At 45.2% G+C, this 22,976-nt stretch overlaps 1 protein-coding gene across 8 annotated transcripts in view; it reads left to right on the top strand.

The window, feature by feature from the left end:
• The window catches only part of PARP4 (poly(ADP-ribose) polymerase family member 4), a 150,386-nt gene that overhangs the window by 75,986 nt on the left and 51,424 nt on the right, over positions 1 to 22,976 (top strand). For 3 of the 8 annotated variants that reach the window (XM_066582152.1, XM_066582157.1, XM_066582155.1), the window contains exons 30-34: positions 3,612 to 3,728; positions 7,840 to 7,911; positions 10,813 to 10,863; positions 11,945 to 11,998; positions 17,647 to 17,682. In XM_066582152.1, the coding sequence (XP_066438249.1) occupies positions 3,612 to 3,728; positions 7,840 to 7,911; positions 10,813 to 10,863; positions 11,945 to 11,998; positions 17,647 to 17,682 (330 nt within the window). The remainder of the gene's footprint in view (positions 1 to 3,611; positions 3,729 to 7,839; positions 7,912 to 10,812; positions 10,864 to 11,944; positions 11,999 to 17,646; positions 17,683 to 22,976) is intronic. The other 5 variants (XM_066582153.1, XM_066582156.1, XM_066582154.1 and 2 more) reach the window with 3 other exon arrangements.

Raw genomic sequence — 22,976 nt, forward strand, 5'->3', positions numbered from 1 at the left:
GCCATGTGTAGCCAGGAGCAGAGAGATTATACCGGAGACATGATCACTGTTATCCAATGGATAGCAGTGATCATGTAAAGTAAAAAAAAAAGTGTGAAAAAGTGAAAAAAAAAAGGGTAAAAGTAAAAAAAAAGTTTAAAAAAAGTTTTAAAAAGTTTTTAAAAAGTTAAAAAAGCTTGCGTTTCATCTCCCCCCACGGATTATATCCGTGAGGGAGGATGAAATGACGTACCTAAGGCCCGCGGATTTATCCGCGGACCTTACCACAGCTTCTGCGCACGCGGCCGTCGCTAAAATGGCAGACGCATGCGCAAAAGCCGTGGATTGCCAGGATAATTTAAAACCTCCCTGCTCCTGGCTACAAAACTTAGCCGAGAGCCTGGAGATTCCACGGGGGGCCGCGGTCAGCGGTTCCTGATCACGTGTTCGCCGTTATCCAATGGATAATGGCGATCACTTAAAAGTAAAAAAAAGGTGAAGCTTCATCTCCCCTCACTGATGCGATCGGTGAGAGGAGATGAAACTTTTTACCGGAGGCCTCCGTATTTGCACCCCGACGCGATCTTCCTCCGTGAACTTTCCTGGATCCTGCGCATGCGACCGCCGGCAAAACACCGGACACATGTGCAGGAATTGGGGAGCCCAGGAAATTTAAAATCTCCTTGCTCCCAGCGACCAACGGTCGCCGAAAGCCTGGAGCAGTGACGGGTGGCCTCGTTGAGCGGTCCCCGGTCACGTGATAAAAAGGTAGCGATCTACCTTTGGCCGGTCTCACATGACCGGATAGGAATTACGGATTCCGCATGCGTCTGAACCGCGGTAATACGCAGATCAATTGCATTGGATTACACAATTCCGCTCACATTAGCAGCAGGTTCTATTTTACCGCGGATATCCGCAACTTAGAGCCCATTGTGCTCCATGGTCGCGGATATACCCGCAGCCCATACGCAACTACGTTGTGTACGGGCTGCAGGTATCCGCGTCATCGCTAAACGACAGTGCGGGAAATGCAAACAAAAAAAAAGTACTACGAATGACCGCCTGTGTGAGTAGGCAGTTATGCGCAGTACATTACGCAGCCGTATGCAGGGTCACAGCCGGGCTCACAGTTGGGATCCGCTGCGGGCCTCCGCAAGCGGATTCCACCTACGGCTGCGTGAGCCCGGCGTTATTCAGACCGCTACCTGTAATACGCAATTTACAAGAAGCCCTGGGAACGCTCGCCTTCATGCAGTTCCAGGAGCACCTTGTTGAGCGTCTTCTGTGCGAAACCGCCTCACCTCATCAAGCTTACGAAGACTAACAGAGCGTCACTTTTTACACCCCATATCCGCCACTGAGGTCAAGAAATGACCCCCAAAAAGCATGAGAGAAGGGGGGATACCTGGTTTTATTGCCCCATGTACCCATCCCAACCAGCCTCGGTAATTACCCCTGTCTTCGGAAATACCACACAGTTCACATTATTACTTTTATCTAAGATTTGGGGAATGCCAAAAAGGGTGCGGAGTGTGTGGGGGAGGGGGATATTTTTAGGGAGTCAATTTTTATTCCGTACAAATGAACAATGGGGTCTGGGATTTATTCAGTTGTGCCCTGCAATCCAACGGGTGTTCCCTGCATTACAGGCCTAACCATGTGTCCTATAAGTAGATTAGGGCCACAATGGGTATGTTTTTGAACACGGGGCAAACGGGGGTATCCATTTTGGGGTGAAGGTCTTCATTCCTATGTACATTGTACAAAAAAAACAGTTTTTAAATTGACAAAATTGCCAAAAAAATGAAAATCGTAATTTTTTCCTTCTGCTTTGCTTAGATTTATTCAAATACTGTCGGGTCAAAATACGCAGTACACCCCTAGATGAATTCATTAAGGGGTCTAGTTTTTACAATTGGGTCATTTTAGGGGGTTCTTTATCGTTTTGGACGCTCAATGGCTCTACAAGAGGGCAATGGGGCCTGGAATTTATTCCGTTGTACCCTGAAATCCAACGGGTGCTCCTTCCATTATAGGCCTAGCCATGTGTCCTTTAAGTAGATTAGGACCACAAGGGGTATGGTTCTGAACACGGGACAAACAGGGGATCCATTTTGGGGTGAAAGTCTTCATTCCTATGTGTGCTGTACAAAAAAAACTGTTTTTAAATTGATACAACTGCCAAAAAAATGAAAATTGTAATTTTTTTCCTACTGCTTTGCTAGTTTTCAAAATGGGGTAATTTGTGGGGGTTCTCTTTGGTTTTGGCCGCTCAAGAGCTCTACAAAAGTGCGATGGGCCTAAAACGCCTTCAAGCAAAATCTATGTTCTGAAAGACACCGACTACTCCTTTCATTTTGGGTCCCTTTGTGCATCCAGACATAAGATTAGGGCCACAATGGGTATGTTTCTGAACATGGGAGAAACGGGGGGTATCCATTTTGGGGTGTAAATCCTCATTTTCATGGGCACTATAGGAAAAAAATATGTCTTTAAAATGACATATTTGCAAAAATATGAAGTTTTATTTTTTCTGCTCTAAATTGAATTCCTGAAAAAAACTGGTGGGGTCAAAATACTCATGACACCCCTCAGTGAATACATTAAGGGGTGTAGTTTTTAAAATGGGGTCATTTGGGGGGGTATCTATTATTCTGACACTCATGAGCCTTTGCAAACTTGGCTTGGTGCAGGAAAACAAAGTGTTCCTCAAAATGCTGAAAAGTAATGTTAAATTTGTACATCCTATAAATGGTTAAAAAAAAACACAAAAGTTTTTCAAGTGTGCATTCAGAATAAAGTAAACAGATGGAAATATATATCTTTGTACAGTATGTTTGGATATATTTGAGATATTACAGTTGAAAATGTGAAAAATGACAATTTTTTCAAAATTTTTCCAATATTGGTACTTTTAATAAATATACACAAATTATATCGGTCTCTTTTTACAACCAAAATGAAGTACAACATGTGGCGAAAAAACAATGTCAGAATCACTTGGATATCTGTCAGATTTCCAAAATTTGGCTCCGTCACTAAGGCGCGGCTTCGTCACTAAGGGGTTAAATGTATCTCTCCCTCTTTCTCCCAAGCTGCTTTCCATAGATTTTTATGGGCTGCTTGAGTTATCACCCTCCACTTCCTATTCTGTCTTATCTGACAGACATCCCTTGAAAACGGGTAGTGGACAGCAAATTATGGGAAAGTGAGCCCCCCCCCCCCCCCTCTTCTGGCCAGCAATTTAGAGGGATTTTTTCATCAAAAAGTCATCACCTTAGGTAAATAAAGGTGTTTGGCAAACTTGTTTGAAAAGTTAGTGACCATTTTAGCTTCACTACACGGACTGCCTGCTCAGCTTGCTCCCTTCATGTGCCCTGCTCATCCTGTGTAACCCAGGGGTACACAACATGGCTCTAGAGAGCACACACAATGTCCTTATTCATAGCTTTGGGGTACATAGATGTAAATTATTTAAACAGTAGATACTAGATTCTGAAACATTAGGAAACAGTGTTCAACATCAATGATGTCCCTCCTCATTACAAAATGTGGACAGGACTGCTAGATTTTTGGAAATTTTAATTGATTCTAGGTTGTAAAAAATATGTATTTTCTCTATCTTCTAGACTGCAGAGGAAAACATTGACCTTGAACCGAATGTCGCTGAAATTATATCAGCAGAGGATGTGGATATTCTGCCATACATGGATTGGTCATCTCTAAATGATATGCGGACGATGCCTGTAAGTGTACAATTATCACTTTTCTGTCCTTTAAATATGAAGTGCTAATAAATAATAGCTAGTGGAACAAAGTGAGAAGAATACAATATGCGTCAAAATTGTGCATACGTAGGGCAGAAAATCGAGATCAACCATGGAGCAGTTGAATTACAAAGTACCTCACCAGTTTTGGCATCAGATCTACTATATTAACCCCTTGAGTGGCGGGTTTCCTATCACCCTGTCGTGCCCACCAGGGCAGGTTTTTTAAAATGGTCTAATCATTGAATTTCAACTAATTTTGCAGTTGCGTCTCAAGAGCCATAACTTTTTCATTTTTCCATTGACATGGCCATATGAGGGCTTGTTTTTTGCGGGACAAGTTGTGATTTTTTAAACAGGGGGGAGGAAAAAAAGAAATGGGGAAAAAAGAAAAAAAAGGGGCCATGTCATTAAGGGGTTAAATAATGTATTAACTTCCTTCTCTGGGTCATTACGACGCACAGGGATACCACATGTGTGATTGTATTTTTGATTTTTTACAAAGTAAAAGGGAGACAAGTGTTTTTTAAATTTTTTTAATAATTTTTTTCAAAATTTTTTTAAAATTTTTTTATTTTTTTTTGTCCCTATAGGGGACTTCCACAGGGACCCATCAGGACCCCTGATCACATTCCGGGGGTCCGATGGTGACAGCCCTTTACATGCTGCAGTGACAACCCTTTACATGCTGCAGTCACATAGACTGCAGCGTGTAAAGGGTTAACACAGCAGAGATCGGAGGTTTTCTCTGATCTCTGCTGTAAGAGCTAGTACCTAGCTGTCCTCTGACAGCTAACAACCAGCTCTCCCTGCCACAGAGACCATCGGCTTGCTTCTGACAAGCCGATGGTCTCTATGGCAACCTGTAAACAAAGCAGGACATTGCCGACATGTCGGCAATATCTTCTGCTGGTTTTTCAAAGCCCTTGCACTGCTTTGTGTGGGACTGTGCAGGCAGAGCACACTGTCACAGTTTGTGGCATTGTGCTCTGCAGCTCCCATAGTGATACATAGCCCGGAAATCTTCCGGGCAGTATCGCTATGAGCAGTGGAGCTCGTCCCGGAAATTTTCCGGGCGTGCCACTCAAGGGGTTAATGTTTAATATGTTTATTAAAACTTTTGCGAAGTTTTACACATGAACAAAGGAAAAAGTACAACATATAGCAGGTCTCGCAGGACCGCAATAATAGATTATAGATTAGGAACAAAGGACATTGTACCCAATAATACCACAATAGTTTCTCCTGTATATCCTTCCGGTACATCCTATATCAATTGTACATGCATAATAAAACAATGTGACATCAGGCCCACGGGCCTAGCAATTTCTTGTACTCATAAAATAGTGCAATTTTCACACACGTGCAGCCAGATAGAAAAAAAAAACTATTTTAAGGGTAAACAAAAGGAGGATTAGTAGATATTTGGTAAGAAGAGAAAAAAAGGAAGGGTGGGGGGATAGCTTGCAGAAAAGAAGGGAAACCCCTAGGAGCGACAAGGATATATAGATGATTAAAACCTCACTATGTGTAACCAAGATGAGGGCCCCAATCCAGGTCTCCTCATGCAGATATACTATATTCATCAAGGAAGCTGGGTTTCTCAGTGCAAAAGATTTTTCTTCCTTTATTATTTTCTTTTATCACATGGTGCGACACACAGATAAAACCGCTAGAGGCGATTCAGACGAAAAAAGGCCTTTCTCACATCTTAACGGCACTCTTTTGGCCGAAACTTATCTAGTGGTTTTATTGGTGTGTACCACCATGTGATAAAAGAAAATAACAGAGGAAGAAAAATCTTTTGCACTGAAAAAAACGGCTTACTCTTTTGTTATGGAGGAATTTCCCTGCTGCTGGGACTTGCAACTTACCGGAGTTACTTGTGCACTTAAGAGAGGCAGTGAATTTAAAGCCAATTGAAGGAAGGTGAGCTTACAAGCTCTTTTTTATTATTGCACTTTACTATATTATTGTTTGCTATCCAGAGTAAAGCACGACTCATAAAAGAAAAGTAGACTTCAAAAGGGAATGTATTGTGGATTTATCTCTAGTTTATTAGTTCAATTTAAAGGTAAACCTATCACGTTGAATGCATCATGTGCCCTCCTGACAGGAAATTGTAGTGCAGGTGGAGCTGAGCAGATTGATGTATAGTTTTTGGGGAATGATTAAGTGTAACTTGCCAAGTGGATTTCTAAGCCCCCCCCCCCCCCAGAATGAGAATAGAGTGTAAATTATAACTAACCTTTTAAAAAACTTTTGACATATCATAAGTTTTGATAGATGGGGTCGATCACTAAAATGAACAGACAGAAGCACTCATGGGAAGGTTGTACAGACTCCATAGACTTTTTATAGAGCCTATACACGGCTCCAAGTAGGGATGGAAGCAGCCAAACAGGCTCAGCGCTCAGATGAGTACCTCTGCTCATTAATTTTACCAATCGATGGTGGTCTAAGCACCTGGACCCCAACTGACAAATACTTATGACATGTCATAAGCCTTTTTAAAAAAAGGTTGTATACCCTTCAAACAAACAAAATAAAGTTTTACTGACTCTTTTCCCACGAAGCTGTTACAGACACGTACTGGAATGTGGACTCTATGCTGCAATCCATTTGACACAGGGTAGAGTTTAAAGAGTAAGTTTTCAGAAACTTTTGACATCTCAGGGAGACATGTCAAAAGTTTTAATCAGTAGGGGTCCTACTGCTGAGACCCCTGCTGATTGCTAGAATAAGTGGGCTTCAGCATCCACTGGAGCACCGTGCCCCTTTGGCAGTCTTTGCAACTTTTCAGCTCCTTCTGGCAGCTCAAGACGTCCTCATACAGGTTTATAGCACTTTCTATTGACCTCTATGCTGATTACCAGCATAAGCTGCCATTCATTCTCCAGCTTCAAAGCTGTATACCAAAGAATGGCACTTTTGTGCTTTGTTTTAAGCATTACTCATTTTGCAACCATTTGTATCTATATTTTATTTGTTATAAACCCTAATTACAGTAGAATATAGATGTAGACAGAATATTATAGCACATTAAGGCTGCATGCACACAGGCAGGTCTGATTCCACATGCAGGAGCCTGTAGCGGAATCCAACCATATGCCCGGCCGGAATCCGCACGTACCTGTATCATCATTGTCGTTGTCGTACTGCGGATGGTCCGCACGGTTCTCCGTCGGACATGCACAGTACAGATTCTTTTTTTTTTTTTAACTCCTGCTTTTTCTGAGGAATCCGCTGCCTGTCCGTAATTGGCATTGCGGACAGGCCGCGGATTCTGTGGGAAAAGCAGGGTCAGGCGGCTTCCATTGACTTCAATCGAAGCCGTCCATGTGGGAACCGCAGTAAAAAAGAGCATGGTGTGATAATTTTTTTTCATCCGCGAGCAGAAACCACATTTGGAATCAATAAAAGAACATTGATTTTTCAATGATCCATTCATATTAGCGTATATACATTGTGTATAATTCTGGCGTGAAAAAGAACGCAGCATGTTCTATTTCACCGCGTATTCAATGCAGTCCATACCCAATACATTAAGACAGGGTAGGAAATTTAAAAAAAGAAACCCATCACACTGCGCATGACAGCGTGCGTGAGATGTGCTGTCATGAGCAGTGAACAATCTCTGCCATACACGGGAAAGGCCAGCTCGCCGCCGGCTTCCATGGCTGTGTTATCCATACAGCGTTTTACACATACAGCCATGGCAATGAGCCCCTACAGTAGCAGTAAAGTGGATGAGATGTAAGCATGATTTAGCCACACAATGCAGAAGAAAATGTGAAAACGGACACGTTCTGCAGACTTTAAATCCGAAGCATGTTAATATATACTGCAGATTTCACACTTTGTAATGCAAACCGTGAAATCCGTGGCAAATCTGCAGCATTTCTGTAATTAAATCTGTGACAAAAATCACACCATTTGGTGCAGATTGTCAGCAGATTCACTGCACATTTTCCACTGTAGAAAATTCACCCAAATCCCTCTTGTGTGGCTGGATCCTCGTGATTAAAGTTTGGAAAGTAATTACTGGAAGTCCTCGCTGTTCTGAGGTGTTTTTTTCTTTCACTTCTAGTTTTCGTGTGCAGCAATAGAAGAAAGAATCAGTGAAGAACGATCAGGAAGTAGCTCTTTCGTTGAAGATGAGGTACCAGCATTTTACATTTTCATTAACAGGGTTGTCCAGGATTTAAAAAATATACTGGTATATCCAGAGAGCAGAAAATCTGATAAAATGAAAAACAACAACAAATACTTACCTGCTGAGGCCAATCAGCTGTTTGGTAGGCCGCTGTCACTATATACAGATCTAGAAGCAGATCGCTCTGAACATCATGTAGGGGCCTGGCATAGTATTGCAGGTATAACTCCCATTCACTTCAGTTCAAACCTGGTTGAACTGATAGATATAAAGCACTAGTTGTATTCACACGTAAGAATTTGCAAGGTTTCCTCATTGAAAACAATAGGAGAAATGCCACGATCCTCCGCCGCAGCTGTTCTGCTGCACATTTTTCATACCTATCATCTGTAGCATTTACAGTAGCAGTAAAGTGGATGAAATGTAAGCAAGATTCAGCCACACAATGCAGAAAAAAATCTGCATGGAATCCATGTGAAAGATGACATGTGCTGCAGACTTTAAAACTGCAACCTGTTAATTTATACTGCAGATTTCACTCTTTGCAATGAAAAGAGTGAAAAACGTGGCAAATCTGCAACATTTCTGCAATTAAATCTGTGACAAAAATCACACCATTTGGTGCAGATTTTCTGCTGCAGAAAGTTCACAGCAAATCCATTTTGTGCGGCTGGATCCTGGTGATTAAAGTTTGGAGCCTAATCAGGGATGTGAGCAGATGCACCGAGGGAGAGCTCCCACTACACATCCTGTTGAAATATTCTGTAAACGGGTCATAATTGAGCTGCAAAGCGCAAACAGATGCTGACATACCTTGGGGGTAGCCACAAAGACCACCACAAGTTTGGGGAAGTCGGCAGCTGAAAAGCCTAAGATGGTGCCACTATGCAGGAGGAGGTCAGCTGCATGCACAAAACAGACTGGGGCAGAGACTCTGCTGTGAAGTTGGCACAGTTTGCTAGTTGATCCCCAGTCTGAAAGGAACAATATGTAGGAGGACTGAGGGAATCCCATGAGGAATGCCACTACTGAGGGGGTGGTGAGTGGGGAGTCTGCTAAGCATGCTGGAGAGAGGAGGGGAGTGAGCACACCAGGAACAGAGAACCCCACCGCGCACACAGCCATGAAGGAGGCGCCTGTAGCTGCACAAACAGGACCCACACTGAGAGACATTATGGGGGCCATAAACAAATGCAATACTGCACTAACTACTTTACACCTGCAAATGAGCTCCTTGCAAGACAATATGGGACATCTCAGACATGGTATGCAAAAGATATCAGAGCACATGACTGCAGTGGAGGCAAGAATGAGTGAAGTGGAGGATCAGATAGTACCACTGAAACGTGCTATGAATAGAAATGCTCAGACTTGTTAATTTGCTGAGTAAAATAGATACGCAATAACACCCATGTTGTTGGCCCTCCTGAAAAGTTGGAGGGTGATAATTTCTCTGATTACTTTGAATCCTAGTTACCTAACCTGTTTGGTAAGGATTCTTTAAATGCCAATATTGGCAGTAAAAAGAGCTCACCACATCCCACCACAGTAGCCCCGGCCAGGGGTCTCTCCATGATCCATCCTGATATAATTTTATGCAAAGCCCGAGAACAGAACAATGTTTTAGTTAATGTCGCTAAAATCTCATTTTTCCCAGATTTTTCGGCAGAGGTCCAGAAAAAGCGAGAGACCTTTCAGGATATAAAATATTGTCTGCGAAATTATGCATATTCCCTTTGCCATGCTATATCCAGCTAGATTGCGAGTTGTGGCATTTGGTGAGATACTGTTAATTGGCTGGATTAAAACGAAAACCAATTATGGGCTGGAATACGCTCACCACATAGACCACCGACACCTGATAACTACCGTAATATGCGAGAAAGTAAAGTTTAAAGCAAAACACCAATGAAACCTAGTGGAGCAGTTAAAGGTTGCGAATGGCTACAACAGTTTTTTCTAGGTTCCAGTTGCTCAATATCTCTCAACTTATGGAGGACTGGTGCACTAACCTGTTAGGGCCTATACAGGTTTACAAGTTTTGTTTTAGCGATTACCTGTTTTTTTCAACTCTCTCTTGTATGTATTGGCCAAGTCTCATCAATCAAATATTTTGGCATACCTGGGGATGAAACGGTCTGTGGGGTTCTTTTGATGGAAACTGTAATCTATTATATACCAATCTCTGTAAATGGCTGAGAAATTTACAGTTATATCATGGAAGGTGCGTGACACGAGCGGTCCTATTAAGTGCTTGGCCCTATTTCAAACAATTAACCGTTGGTGCTCTGTTTACAAGAGACACACTTATCTAAGGAAAACCTCCATACTGTCAGAGTGTGTTGGGCAGGAAATCGTTTTCACTCAACGCATACAAATTACTCAAAGGGGGTTAGCATCCTGATTCATATAATCGATCCTATGCCATTGCTTTTCACAAAAAATAGATTCTGAAGGGCTTTTTGTCAGTTTGCAGTGCAGATTATATAACTATGTTTGTCTTTTTGCGAATTACAACCGAACCCACTTGTAACTTGGTTTGTCCCATGAGACTAGACGTCATCAATGCGGGGGTCATGATACCAAACGCAGTGAGGTAACATGAAACAGGACGAAAACTACCTTCTTTTGGTGACAAAAAAAACTTCCGCGCCCAATAGCGCCTCCTGCTTAGAAGAGAGATGAGTAGACTGGGTGAGCTGGCCTTGTTGTGCTCTACATTCAACCCATGTAATATAATATCTAGTGGTCAGTTCCTTTTGTACTGTTTTAAAGCTGTGATCAACATCAATAACGACTTCCAACAGTCTCTGTGTTCTGAGATGTCATAAAAGTTTTACTGGTTTATAAAAACTTTGTTATTGCATTTTTATGATCATGTGTAACTTAATATTTTGTAATGTACAGAGGAGCATGGAATCAGAAACGCAGGATACGGAATATGATGACGTCATTTCTGTAAGTTCTTCTCTTTTTATTCCCCTTATTCCACTATGAAAACCAAGAGTGGATATTGATCCTGCAGCACTATGGACCTGTGAGTAGTAGCTTTATTTGATCTGCCCCTGAGGATACCCAATGTGCAGCCTGGTGTATCACATATGATTGCTGCATTTTTTGTTACATACTGTCTAGCCAGCAATTTAAAATACATGCCAACATCACAAGATGCTGCTTGGGTATCTGGTGGAGATGGCTGCCTTAAAGGGAGCCTGCAGAGATGAGTCCACTACACTTCCTGATAACTTCCAAGGTTGAAAAGTGCGAAAACAAGGAACAATAAGCCACTCTGCATTCTGACATTTATCTCATACGCCCCATGTCCACAGGCAGGTCGGATTCCATGGGCAGGAGCCCGCAGCGGAATCCCACCCTGCCCGCGGCCCAGAGACACTGTTTACCCATTCGGGTACTCTGTGTGCCTGTGCAGGTCTTCTATTTTCTCTCTCTGTGGATGTGTGTGGAAGCGCCAGCCAGCGAGCCGCCAGACATGCGCAGTGTTTTGTTGTTTTTTTCCCCTCAAATCTCCTGCTTTCCTTCAGGCTCAGCGGCCCATCCGCAGTCTCAGCTGCTGGCGGGCCATGGATCGGACAGCTTCTTTTGACTTCTATGGAAGCCGTCCATGTGAGACCCGCACCAAAATGGAGCATGCTGCGATTTGTTTTCCAGACCAAAAGGTCCGCAAAACAAATCTGCATGCTTTAATTCGGGTACGGATGGCCCATGCTTCCTTATGGTCAGCTTGATTTGCAGATCATCCGCATGGGTGACCCGTGCGGATTCCACAAATCAGTTCTGCTCATGGACATGAGGCCTTAAGACACATTTTCACATGGAGAATTCTGCAGCTATTCTCACAGCAGTGCAGATATATTAAACCTCATTCACACACTCAGGAAAATATCTATGCAGAATAATGAATGTGCTGCAGATTTCATGTTGTATTGTAAATCTGTGGATTAGCTCCATTGAATTACAATTGCATCTAATCCACATACCGCTGTGTAACTTAATATTTTGTAATGTGAAATATTTACAGGACTCGGGCTCAGATTCAGATGGCGAAATGGTTTTGGAAGATTTCAACTTCGTAGTAAGTTCTTTTCTTTTTATTCCCCTTATTCCACTTTGAAAAAAAAAGTGGATATTGATCCTGCTGCACTATGGACCTGTGAGTAGTCGCTTTATTTGATCTGCCCCTGAGGATACTGTAGCAGGCAGTATCAGGATGGCCTACAGAGGGTGCTAAAGAGGCATTCTGATACCTGGAAAGAGAGGGTTAACACCTGATGGGTGTAGCAGGAATTGGTTGCATATAAGCAGTTCCTGCCAGAAGCAAAGGAGAGAGACACAGCGCAGTAGGACTGAGGTGCTGGAGGCTGGTGGTCAAGCAAAGGCCCGAGTCCGACAACCAAGTCTGGGAGATGTTGGCTGAGAGAGACAGAGAGACAGCTAGAGAGACTGCTAGCCCAGGGTCCAATGCAGACCAGATAAGGCAGGAGTTTGACCGGGAAGACGACCCTAAATTCAACACCTAGGTGGGGTGCATATTTGGACTGTTTATGAATTGCTAAAGAATGTCATTTGGACTATGTTTATGCTGTGAATAAATGCTGGCAGGGACCAGAATATAAAAGAACATCCACGTCTCAAGAGTGTTTCTACACGGTTGGTGCCCATTCCATTCTGAAAGTTGGCGATCAGCAGGCAAGTGAACCCCGCTTGCTTACAATACCCAATGAGCAACCTGGTGTATCACATATGATTGCTGCATTTTTTGTTAGTGTCTAGCCAGCAATTATAAATGCATGCTGACATCATGAAATGTTAGAATCATAGAATGGTAGAGTTGGAAGGGACCTCCAAGGTCATCAGGTCCAACCCCCTGCTCAGTGCAGGATTCACTAAATCATCCCAGACAGATATCTGTCCAGCCTTTGTTTGAAGACTTCCATTGAAGGAGAACTTGCCACCTCCCGTGGTAACCTGTTCCACTCATTGATCAGAAAGTTTTTTCTAATATCTAATCTGTGTCTCCTCCCTTTCGGTTTCATCCCATTGCTTCTAGTCTTTCCTTGTGCAAATGAGAATAGGGCTGATCCCTCTGCAGTGTCACAGACCTTCAGATATTTGTAGACAGCTATTAAGTCTCCTCTCAGCCTTCTTTTTTGCAAGCTAAACATTCCCAGATCCTTTAAACCACATGTGTCAAACACAAGGCCCACGGGCTGAATCTGGCCCGCTGCCTCGTGTTATGTGGCCCGCGGCGTACCGACGCCGCTCACCACTGAAGCGATTACCAGCTGGGGTGCCACAGCTCCCCGCTGGTAATCTCGCTGTTGCCACTGATCCCAGCGCACACTGACGTCAGTGTGCAGCCAGGATCCTCCTCCCCGAGTCCCCTGCTCTTCAGTTCCGCAGGAGAGTACTCGGGGAGAAAGCGTGCTGGGCTGCACACTGACGTCAGGGCAAGCAGAGAGAGAGCGACTCTGACAGCAACAAGGAGGTAAGTATACTGAGGGGGGGGGGGCTGCTTATTACTGAGGGGGGGGCTGCTTATTACTGAGGAGGGGGCTGCTTATTACTGGGGGGGAGGCTGTTTATTACTGAGGGGGTGGGCTGTTTATTACTGAGGGGGTGGGCTGCTTATTACTGAGGGGCGGCTGCTTATTACTGAGGGGGAGCTGCTTATTATTACTGAGGGGGGCTTATTATTATTACTGAGGAGGGGGGCTTATTACTGGGGGGTGGGCTTATAATTATAACGTTGCTATGGGGGTTAATATTACTAATTGGGCCACTGTGGGAGTCGTTATTTTTCCTGTGGCCACTATCAGGGTCACTATTAGGGCTCGTTCATATGGGTGTAATTGTATTTCGGTCGCACAAATACGCTGCGTATTTGCGCAATTGAAAATCGCTTATGCCTGTATATTTGCGTACATAAAAAGGAACGCAGATGGGCCCACTGAAATGGTGCATAAATATGCAGTAAATACATAGGTTTCCTGCGCATTCACCACGTATTTGCGCGGCCCATTCACTTCAATGGCCTATTGGGGTGCGTAGTACGCAACAAAATAGGTCATGCTGTGTGAAAATATACATCATGTGAATGAACTGATTGAAATCAATGGCTTCTATTCACTGCATGTTATGTACGCGAATACGCTTGTGTGAACAGGCCCTTACTGTACTGTCGTACGCCCCCTGCACATGGGCGGAAATTCCGTGGCGGTATTTCCCGCAGAATTTACGCCCGTGGAAGGTGCCATAGGATTGCGTTAGAAAACGCAATCCTATGCAGACGGCCACAATTAGTCTGCGCGAAATCTCGCACAGAAAACAAATCGCGGCATGCTCTATTACTGTGCGGGGCAGCCGACACATCACAGAGCCGGAGCCGCGGGAGCAGGTGAGTGCCACACTGGTTCCTGCAGGGGCTCGGGTCGGGTCCCACTGCGAGAATTCTCACAGCGGGATCCGACCCGGCCATCTGCATGCGGCCTTACAATAGGCCCTTTGAATGTCACCATAAGCCTGCTTTAAACAATCCTCATAGGACATGATTTGCAGACCGCTCACCAGCATTATGGCGACTTATCATGGTCAGTTGCAGCATCCCAGACAGATATCTTTTCAGCCTCTGTTTGAAAACATCCATTGAAGGACATTTCGCAACCTGCTGTGGCAACCTGTTCCACTTATTTCCACGAGCATGATTTCATTGCGTATTATGTGGTGAATAGAGTCAATAAAAGTACATTGATCCATTCACATTAGCGTATATACATTGCGTGTCATATGCACGTGAAAAAGAATGCAGCTTGTTCTATTTCACTGCGTATTACACGCGTAGAGCCCTATTATTCTCTATGGGTAGTGTATTCAACACAGTCCATACGCAATACAGTGAGACAGAGTAGGAAATTTCAAAAATGAAACAAGTCACACTGCGCATGACGGTGTGTGAGATACGCTGTCATGCGCAGTGAACAATTGCTGCCATACGCGGTGATAGCCAGCTCACCGCCGGCTCCCATGGCGGTAAAACTCTGCGAGAGCCATACAGCGATTTACACACACATCCATGGGAAATCCGTAGCAAATCTGCAGCATTCCTGCGGTTAAATCTGTGACAAAAATCACACCATTTGGTGCAGATTGTCAGCAGATTCACTTTCCGTAGCAGAAGATTAACAGCAAATCCCTCTTGTGTGGCTGGATCCTAGTGATTAAAGTTCGGGAAGTAATTACTGGAAGTCATCGCTGTTTTCAGTTGTCTAGTTGTGACTTCTAGTTCTTGAGTTTAGCAGTAAAAAGAACCAGTGAAGATGGAAAGAAACCAAGGTCTCCTTTTGTAGATGGGGTACAAGCGTTTTAAAATTTTCATTAACAGGGTTGTCCAGGATTTAAAAAGAGAATATCCGGAGAGCAGAAAATCTGAAAAAAAAAGAAAAACAATTACTCACCTGTTAAGGCCCTGCCGCTTTAGGTTATGTGATTTTTCCTCATGATGGGTCATAAGTAGCTGATCATTGGGGATATGCCGCTCAGGACCCCTGCTGAGGCCAATCAGCTGTTCAGTAGGCCACTGTTACTGTTTACAGATCTAGAAGCAGATGGCTCCGAACATCATGTAGTGGCCTGGCATAGTACTGCAGGTATAACTCCCATTCACTTCAGTTCAAACCTGGTTATGAAAGATATAAAGTGCTAGTTGAATTCAGATGTAATGCCGTTCTATTTGAAGATCAGTTTAAGTGCGCCCACCCACTGGCGATTTTTTTCCCTGCGAAATTCGCAGCATTTTTTTCTCTGCAGGGGTCTATGGGACTTGTAATGTTAAAATCGCGATCGCGCAAAATCGCAATTTACCGCGAAATCGCGATTTTGCGCGATCGCGATTTTAACATTACAAGTCCCATAGACCCCTGCAGAGAAAAAAATGCTGCGAATTTCGCAGGGAAAAAAATCGCCAGTGGGTGGGCGCCCTTAGGCAGCATTTTGGGATACAAACATATATTTAGACTTGATGAGAAATTAAATTTATTTTCTGTCGTTATTTCCTTTTGCATGTATAGTGCAAACTTATTCTGCACCACTGAAGAAATTGTGCCTCTGTCTCATGATGCTCTCAATTTAACTTTTTTTCACATTCTGTTTAAGGCTCCTACACACGGCGGATTTGATTTGTGGAATCTGAGGCCGGCGGCTGCCCCCAGATTCTGCAGCAAATACCGCCCATAGCCTCTTATGGAGACCTGCTGCTTTCTGCACACAAGCGGAAATTTCCGCTCGTGGCAGAAAAATCGCTGCATGCTCCATTCTGTGCGGATTTCCGCACCGACTGCTTCCCTTGAAGTCAATGGAAGCTGTCCGTCCCGCGACTCTTCCGTAGAGAGCACTGCAGAAGGGTCGCTGGATCCGCGTCATTGCCTGGCAACAGCGCGCATGCGCAATACAGATTAAAGAAGAATCCGGACAGGTGAGCGGGGTCACCAGCTGGCCACAGGGTCGGATCCCGCTGTGGCATCCAACCCTGTCATGTGCAGGAGGCCTTAAGGAAGTTTTGTTTAAATAATATTTCAGTTCTTTTCCGCAAGCCATGCTTAACTTTGAGAAAAAAACACCCTATTTTAGTTTTAGATGTATCCACCCTGTTGTCTTCAGACACAGTATCTGCTCATCAGTGATATTCATTCTGGTCCCAAAGTTTTTAAAGGGATTCTCTCACCAGGTTCATGCTGTCTGAACCATTGGCTGCAGTAACCTGGGACGGGTATGCTCAGTACTGTGTATGTTGTATTCAGAATGCTGTGGTGTTTCCGAAGAAACTCAATTTGAAGTTAGACTGAGAATGAAGCTGAGAGTCACACAGATGGGCCATGCTGGCCCTTCCCCGCCTGCATCATGCAGTGACAGCCCTCTCCCTGTAAATAGAAGGGGAGAAAGCTGTTAGTCTGCATGATGCAGGTGGGTAGAGGCCGGCGCGGCCCACCTCCATGACTCCGTGCTTCATTCTGAGTCAAACTTAAAAGTGTGTTTAGTCTGAAATGCTACAGTGTTTCAGAATAAAACACAGCGGTAATTAGTATATCAGCAGGGAAGGTAGGATACCATGTAGGCCGCCTGCAGACGGCCGGGTCGGATCCCGCTGCGAGAATTCTGCATGTTAATTTATACTACAGATCTGTTGCAAATCTGCAGCATTTCTGCACTTATATCTATGATTTGTGAGATGCACAAATCTCACAGAAATATAAAGGCCATTCTTTTGAATAGAGCTCTATTTCCAAGGCATGTTTACAATGCAATGCGTGAAAAAATTTGCTGCAGGTCCTGTCTCTAGTGTTACTTGGAATGCATCGACCATTCATTTCAATGGGACCTTTAATGCATCACATGGCTCTTGCAATCCGTGCGATGTGAGCTTTCCCATTGAAATCAATGTCAAACACCTCAGATCCTCTATCGCGCGTCAAAGGATCGAGATTGCACACAATCGATGTGCAGCGTTTTTGCCTGAACATCGCCTCACATCTGCGGGTAAATTGCACGTTCATCAGCACAATATTGCGCTCGCCTGTGTGTAGGTAACCTAACTGCGGATTTCTAGATGCAGAAAATTCACAGCAAATCCCACTCATGCGACTAGATCTTAGTGATTAAAGCTTGGTAAGCAATTAGAGGAAGGCATCACTGTTTTCAGGTGGTTTTCTTTTTTTCTTTCACTTCTAGCGCTATGAAGATGCGATCGCTGTTTCTGAAGATGAGGTACAAGCATTTTTACATTTTTAATTACAGGGTTGTTTAGGATTAAAACGATTACTCACCTGTTAAACCCCCGCCGCTTTAGGTTATGTGATTTTTTTTCCCTAATGATGGGTCCTAAGTAGCTAATCAGTGGGGATATGCCGCTCGGGACCCCTGCTGAGGCCAATCAGCTGTTCGGTAGACCGCTGTTACTATTTACAGATCAAGAAGCAGATTGCGCCAAACATCATGTAGTGGCCTGGCATAGTACTACAGATACAACTCCCATTCACTGTAACTATCTGTGATTTATTGGCAGTTAATTTCTATCTGCATGTAGTTAGATGAAGAAAAGTGGACCTACAGATCACCAATACTGTTCTATTTGAAGATCAGTTGGAGGCAGCATTTTGGGATGCAAACATACTTAAGCCAATGTCCACGGGCGGATTTTAATGTAAAAATCCGCACGTGGCCCCCGCACGGGAGATCTGCATCCGCGGGGTAAAATAATACATGCAGATGTGATTTTTTTTTTCCTTTTTTTACCGGCGCGTGGGTCACATGCATGGGAAGAAATCGCAGCATGCTCCATTTTCCTCCAGATCCAGTCAATGGAAGCCGTCCCCACTGCGGCACACCCGTAGCTGTCATTGTGGCTGTGCCGCGGATCAGCGGGAGGGCAGGGGATTCAAAAACAAAAAAGAGAGCACTGCGCATGCGCCATGCGCGTTGGCTGGCGCTCCCGGACGCATCCGCCTTGCTGAAGAAAGAAGATCCGGCCAGCTCAGAGAAGACCCGCGCTGGATTCGGTGAGGTAAGAAACAGTCTTTTCCTCTCTATGTCCGCAGGCACGCACGGATACCACTACGGGATTCAGCAGTGGAATCGGTACGTTTAAGTGGACATGAGGCCTTAGACTTGATGAGAAATGAAAACAAAATGTATTTCCTTTTGTTTGTATAGTGCAAACTTATTCTACACCACTACAGAAATTGTGCCTCTCTCTCTCATAAGGCCTCATGTCCATGGGGTTAAAATCTGCAGCGTTTTTCCCGCACGTGGGTCCGCGCCCCATAGGGATGCATTGGACACCCGCAGGTAGTTAAATACCTGCAGATGTCATATTTCCCTTCAGGTGCGGATCCGCGCGCAGGAAAAAAAACACGACATGCTCCATTTTAGTGCGGGTCTCCCGCAGGCTTCTACTGAAGCCTATGGAAGCCGCCTGGATCCGCGAAACACCCGCACCATAATTAAAACTCACCTGTCCTGGACGCTGCATGTCTCCCCTCCATGGCGGCCGGATCTTATTTCTTCGACCCCGCGCATGTGCCCGGCACATGCGCACAGCACGCTGCCGGCGTGCCAAACACATCCGCCGGCCCAAAGAAGGAAAATGCGGCCGCGACGGAGAGAAACACGCAGCATCCAGGATAGGTGAGTTTATTCTTATTTTTAGGCCTCGTGTCCCCAGGAAAGGAGGGACTCGCTGCGGATTCTGCATGGAGAATCCGCGGCGAGCCTGATTTTCCCCGTGGACATGAGGCCTAAGGCCTCATGCCCACGGCCGTAGCCATCTCCGCTAGCAGAATATTGTAGTGGAGTCCACCATGGTACCATCCAGAACCCTCATACTCACCTCCCGGATCTGCTGCGTTATTCCTGTTCTTCAAGCCAGCGTGCATGCGCAGTTAAGCGCGTGACGTGCCAACAGTGTGAAATGACGCGGCCGGCGGTGACGCGTGTTGACGCGATACTTTCGCTGTGCTACAGTGGACGTATAGTATAACGGCTGGCTTCCATCAACTACGATGGAAGCCGGCCGTGCGCATTCCCGCAACAATTAGAGCATGCCGCGGTTTCTTTCACGCTGATGGAATTCCGCAGCGTGAACATTGAGCTATTAGGTTCAATAGAACCTAATAGCTCCGGGGTAACACCGTGGATTTCTGCAGTGTAATATGCAGCAAAAATCGTCCGTGGGCATTAGCCCTAACTTTGAGAAAAAAACACTATATTTTAGTTTTAGATGTATCCACCCTGTTGGCTTCAGACACAGTATCTGCTCATCAGTGATATTCTTTCTGGTCTCAAAGTTTTTAAAGGGATTCTATCACCAAGTTCATGCTGGCTGCATGAACCTGGGACAGATATGCTCAGTACTGTGTATGTTTTATTCAGAATGCTGTGGTGTTTCATGACCCGGGGAGGCCAGAATAACCTCCGCAGTAGCCACCACCCCCCCTCCTTACAATAAAGACACAACTCATTCTTTGGCTAAAATGGCCACAGCAGCCAATTTATTGACAAAACAGTACATAAAATAAATCTCAACATATGAGGGGGAGTCCTTGGAGCCACAAAAATCTGGTGCAATCCTAATATGAACAAAAACCTGCCCCCCACCGGACCAACAGGATCAGGGGCAACACAAGCCGCCCAAAGGGTGGCTACCACTATTGAGACTTACAGCCGGAGGGAGTCTACTGGCGCCCCCTCACTAGCCAAGTCACCTGCACCAGATACACTAAAATTTAACACCATGGAGGGATTCCCCCCCACACAATTGCCACCAACTCCAAGGACGCCCCCCACCCGCCACAGCTAGCACGGCTTAACCTAAGCCTGCGCGGCCCCCAACAACAACAAGGCCCTCTCTATGCCCTCCTGGATCCCTAACGCCCACAGATCAATCCCAACATCGTTTAGGTGAATAATTTCCGACCACACCACGATAAGATGTGGAAAAAGAGTGCGGATGCAAAGAAAATCATATTGGATGTCCCTGCGCAGCTCACACGCCGGACGATTACTAAAATCGTTACCTCCCACATGGATCACTAAGATATCCGGGCACCGATCCATCCGCACATAGCCCTCTACCTCTCGCAGTACCTGGCACCACCTCATCCCCCTAATGCCTAACCACCTAACCACCACTACATCCCTGCTGAATCCTAACTGCCGCCCAGTAGGACGCAACTTAGCCCTCTCTGCCCCCCAATACACATATGAATGGCCCAACAGCCAAAGCAAAGCTGGATGCTCCCGACCTGTAAGAAAAATTTAAAGAAGAAAAACCACGAATCAGTAACCATCTTCCCCAAACCCAACAGACTACACAGGCACTCACACCTCATCCTTCATACAAACACCCACTAACAGTCTGCTAGTTCAGGCGCTAGCTCAGGCCGAACGTACAACTTGTACCTCCTTGAAGCCCATCTCCCAGTTCCCTGCACTACCTCAGCCGACAACCCTTGGTTTACCGCCTCTGTCGCAGCACCAATTCTAAAAGAGTGCGACGAATATCCTGTACCTGCCAACCCTAACGCTGCCACCACCTTTTTTAACACACCATTAAATTGGAACTGGGACAAAAAGGACCCGTCCTCATGTCTGAACAACGGACCCCCCTCCTCCCTTTGCAGCTTCCTGAACTCAACGAAACAGCGTAACAGGCACATAACCGACCCCGTAACTTGCCCCAAACAAACTCTCCTTCCTCTGCCTAACTGGTCCGTTTTCGAGCGACGCAACCAAATTTCCACCTTCCCATCCAGTAGTATAACATCCTCTGCCGCTAAACCACCTTGTACTTCTTTACTGGGGGCAACCAACTCTCCCAACCTAAATGCCCCAAAAAAGGCAAACGCAGAGGCACAGCTAAACAAACTTACCTCAAAACCATCCCTACAAATTTGACCAAGCACGCCTGCCATTCTTACCAACAAGCCATATGTTATTGGTCGTCTCCTGTCCCTAAACACCTGACCTTTCCAAAAACCTCACAAAGCTTGACGCACCTCAAATGACTTAGTCAAATCATGATGTCCACATAACTTAAAATAAAAAGCCAACCCGGCCATGTAACAATTCACCTTCGCCACAGACCAACCCTGCGCTGCTACATCACATAACCACGCCAGAAGTGCCAGCTCTTTGTCGTACTCAGACAGTTGAGTCCCCAACGCACTCACCCACTGCTGCCAATGATCCCAAGCCTCCTTGTAAACATTCCAGTTCCCCCGTGCCAGCGAATTAACGATCATTTGTTCCGCCACACGTCGACCACTTTCCATAACTCCTCTGGGCAATGCAGACCCTCTCGTTCCGCCTCTGGCGCCAATGTCTAAAAACATTCCCACTGCAAACGAGAAAGTGCATCAGCTACACTATTGTCAACCCCCGGCACATGAACAGCCACTACCCACGCATTCAATGACAAGCAGCGCCATACCAAGTACTGCAGCAAATCCACCACTGGTGGTGACTGAGCTGTCACCCCATTGATTGCTTGAACTACTCCCATATTATCACAGTGTAAGCGCACTTTCTTATTCCTGAACCAATCCCCCCAAATAAATACTGCCACCACGATTGGAAACAATTCTAATAAAACTAAATTTTTAACCACCCCACTAACCTTCCCTCCGCCGGCCAACGCCCTGCGCACCACTGTCCCCTAAAATAGGCTCCGAAACCAAACGGCCCAGACGCATCAGTGAATAACTCACAATCAAAAATTGTTCACCGCCTGATCGATAAACAATGATCGACCATTATATTTGTTTAAAAACGATGCCCAGACTGCCAAATCTGCTCGAATCTTAGCCGAGATTCGAATAAAATGATGCCCTGCCTTCACACCCGCCGTTGCACCTGCCATTTGCCTACAAAAAACCCGCCCCATTGGCATAATCCAACAAGCAAAATTCAATTTGCCTAGCAACGACTGTAGATCCTGCAGGGTCATTTTTTGTGAATGAGCCGCTCTCGCCAAATCCTGCCGCAACGCCTCAAGCTTGTCCGTGGGCAGCCTGCACTCCATTCTCACGGTATTAATCGTGATGCAAAGAAAACTCAAACAAGTCACCGGTCCCTCTGTTTTTTCCGGTGCAAAAAGGGATGCCAAATTGTTTGGCCACCCAATGCACCGTGCCCAAGAGTGAACTACAAACGTTAGAATCTGCAGGCCCAATACACAAAAAATCATCTAGGTAATGCAGAATCGACTGCAAACCGGACACATCTTGAACAACCCACTCCAAAAAAGAGCTGAATGCCTCAAAATAGGCGCAGGAAATGGAGCACCCCATAGGCAAACAACGATCAACAAAAAACTGTCCCTCCCAAACACACCCCAACAAATGTACACTATCAGGGTGAACAGGCAAAAAATGAAACGCAGATTCTAAATCTGTTTTCGCCAACAATGCCCCTTTACCATACCGCTGCACCCATTTAACCGCTGAGTCAAATGAGGTATAGACCACCGAACACAGTTCGGGAGCTATACCGTCATTGACGGA

The sequence above is a fragment of the Eleutherodactylus coqui genome, chromosome 1, assembly GCF_035609145.1.
Source record: "Eleutherodactylus coqui strain aEleCoq1 chromosome 1, aEleCoq1.hap1, whole genome shotgun sequence".
Classification (NCBI taxonomy): domain Eukaryota; kingdom Metazoa; phylum Chordata; class Amphibia; order Anura; family Eleutherodactylidae; genus Eleutherodactylus; species Eleutherodactylus coqui.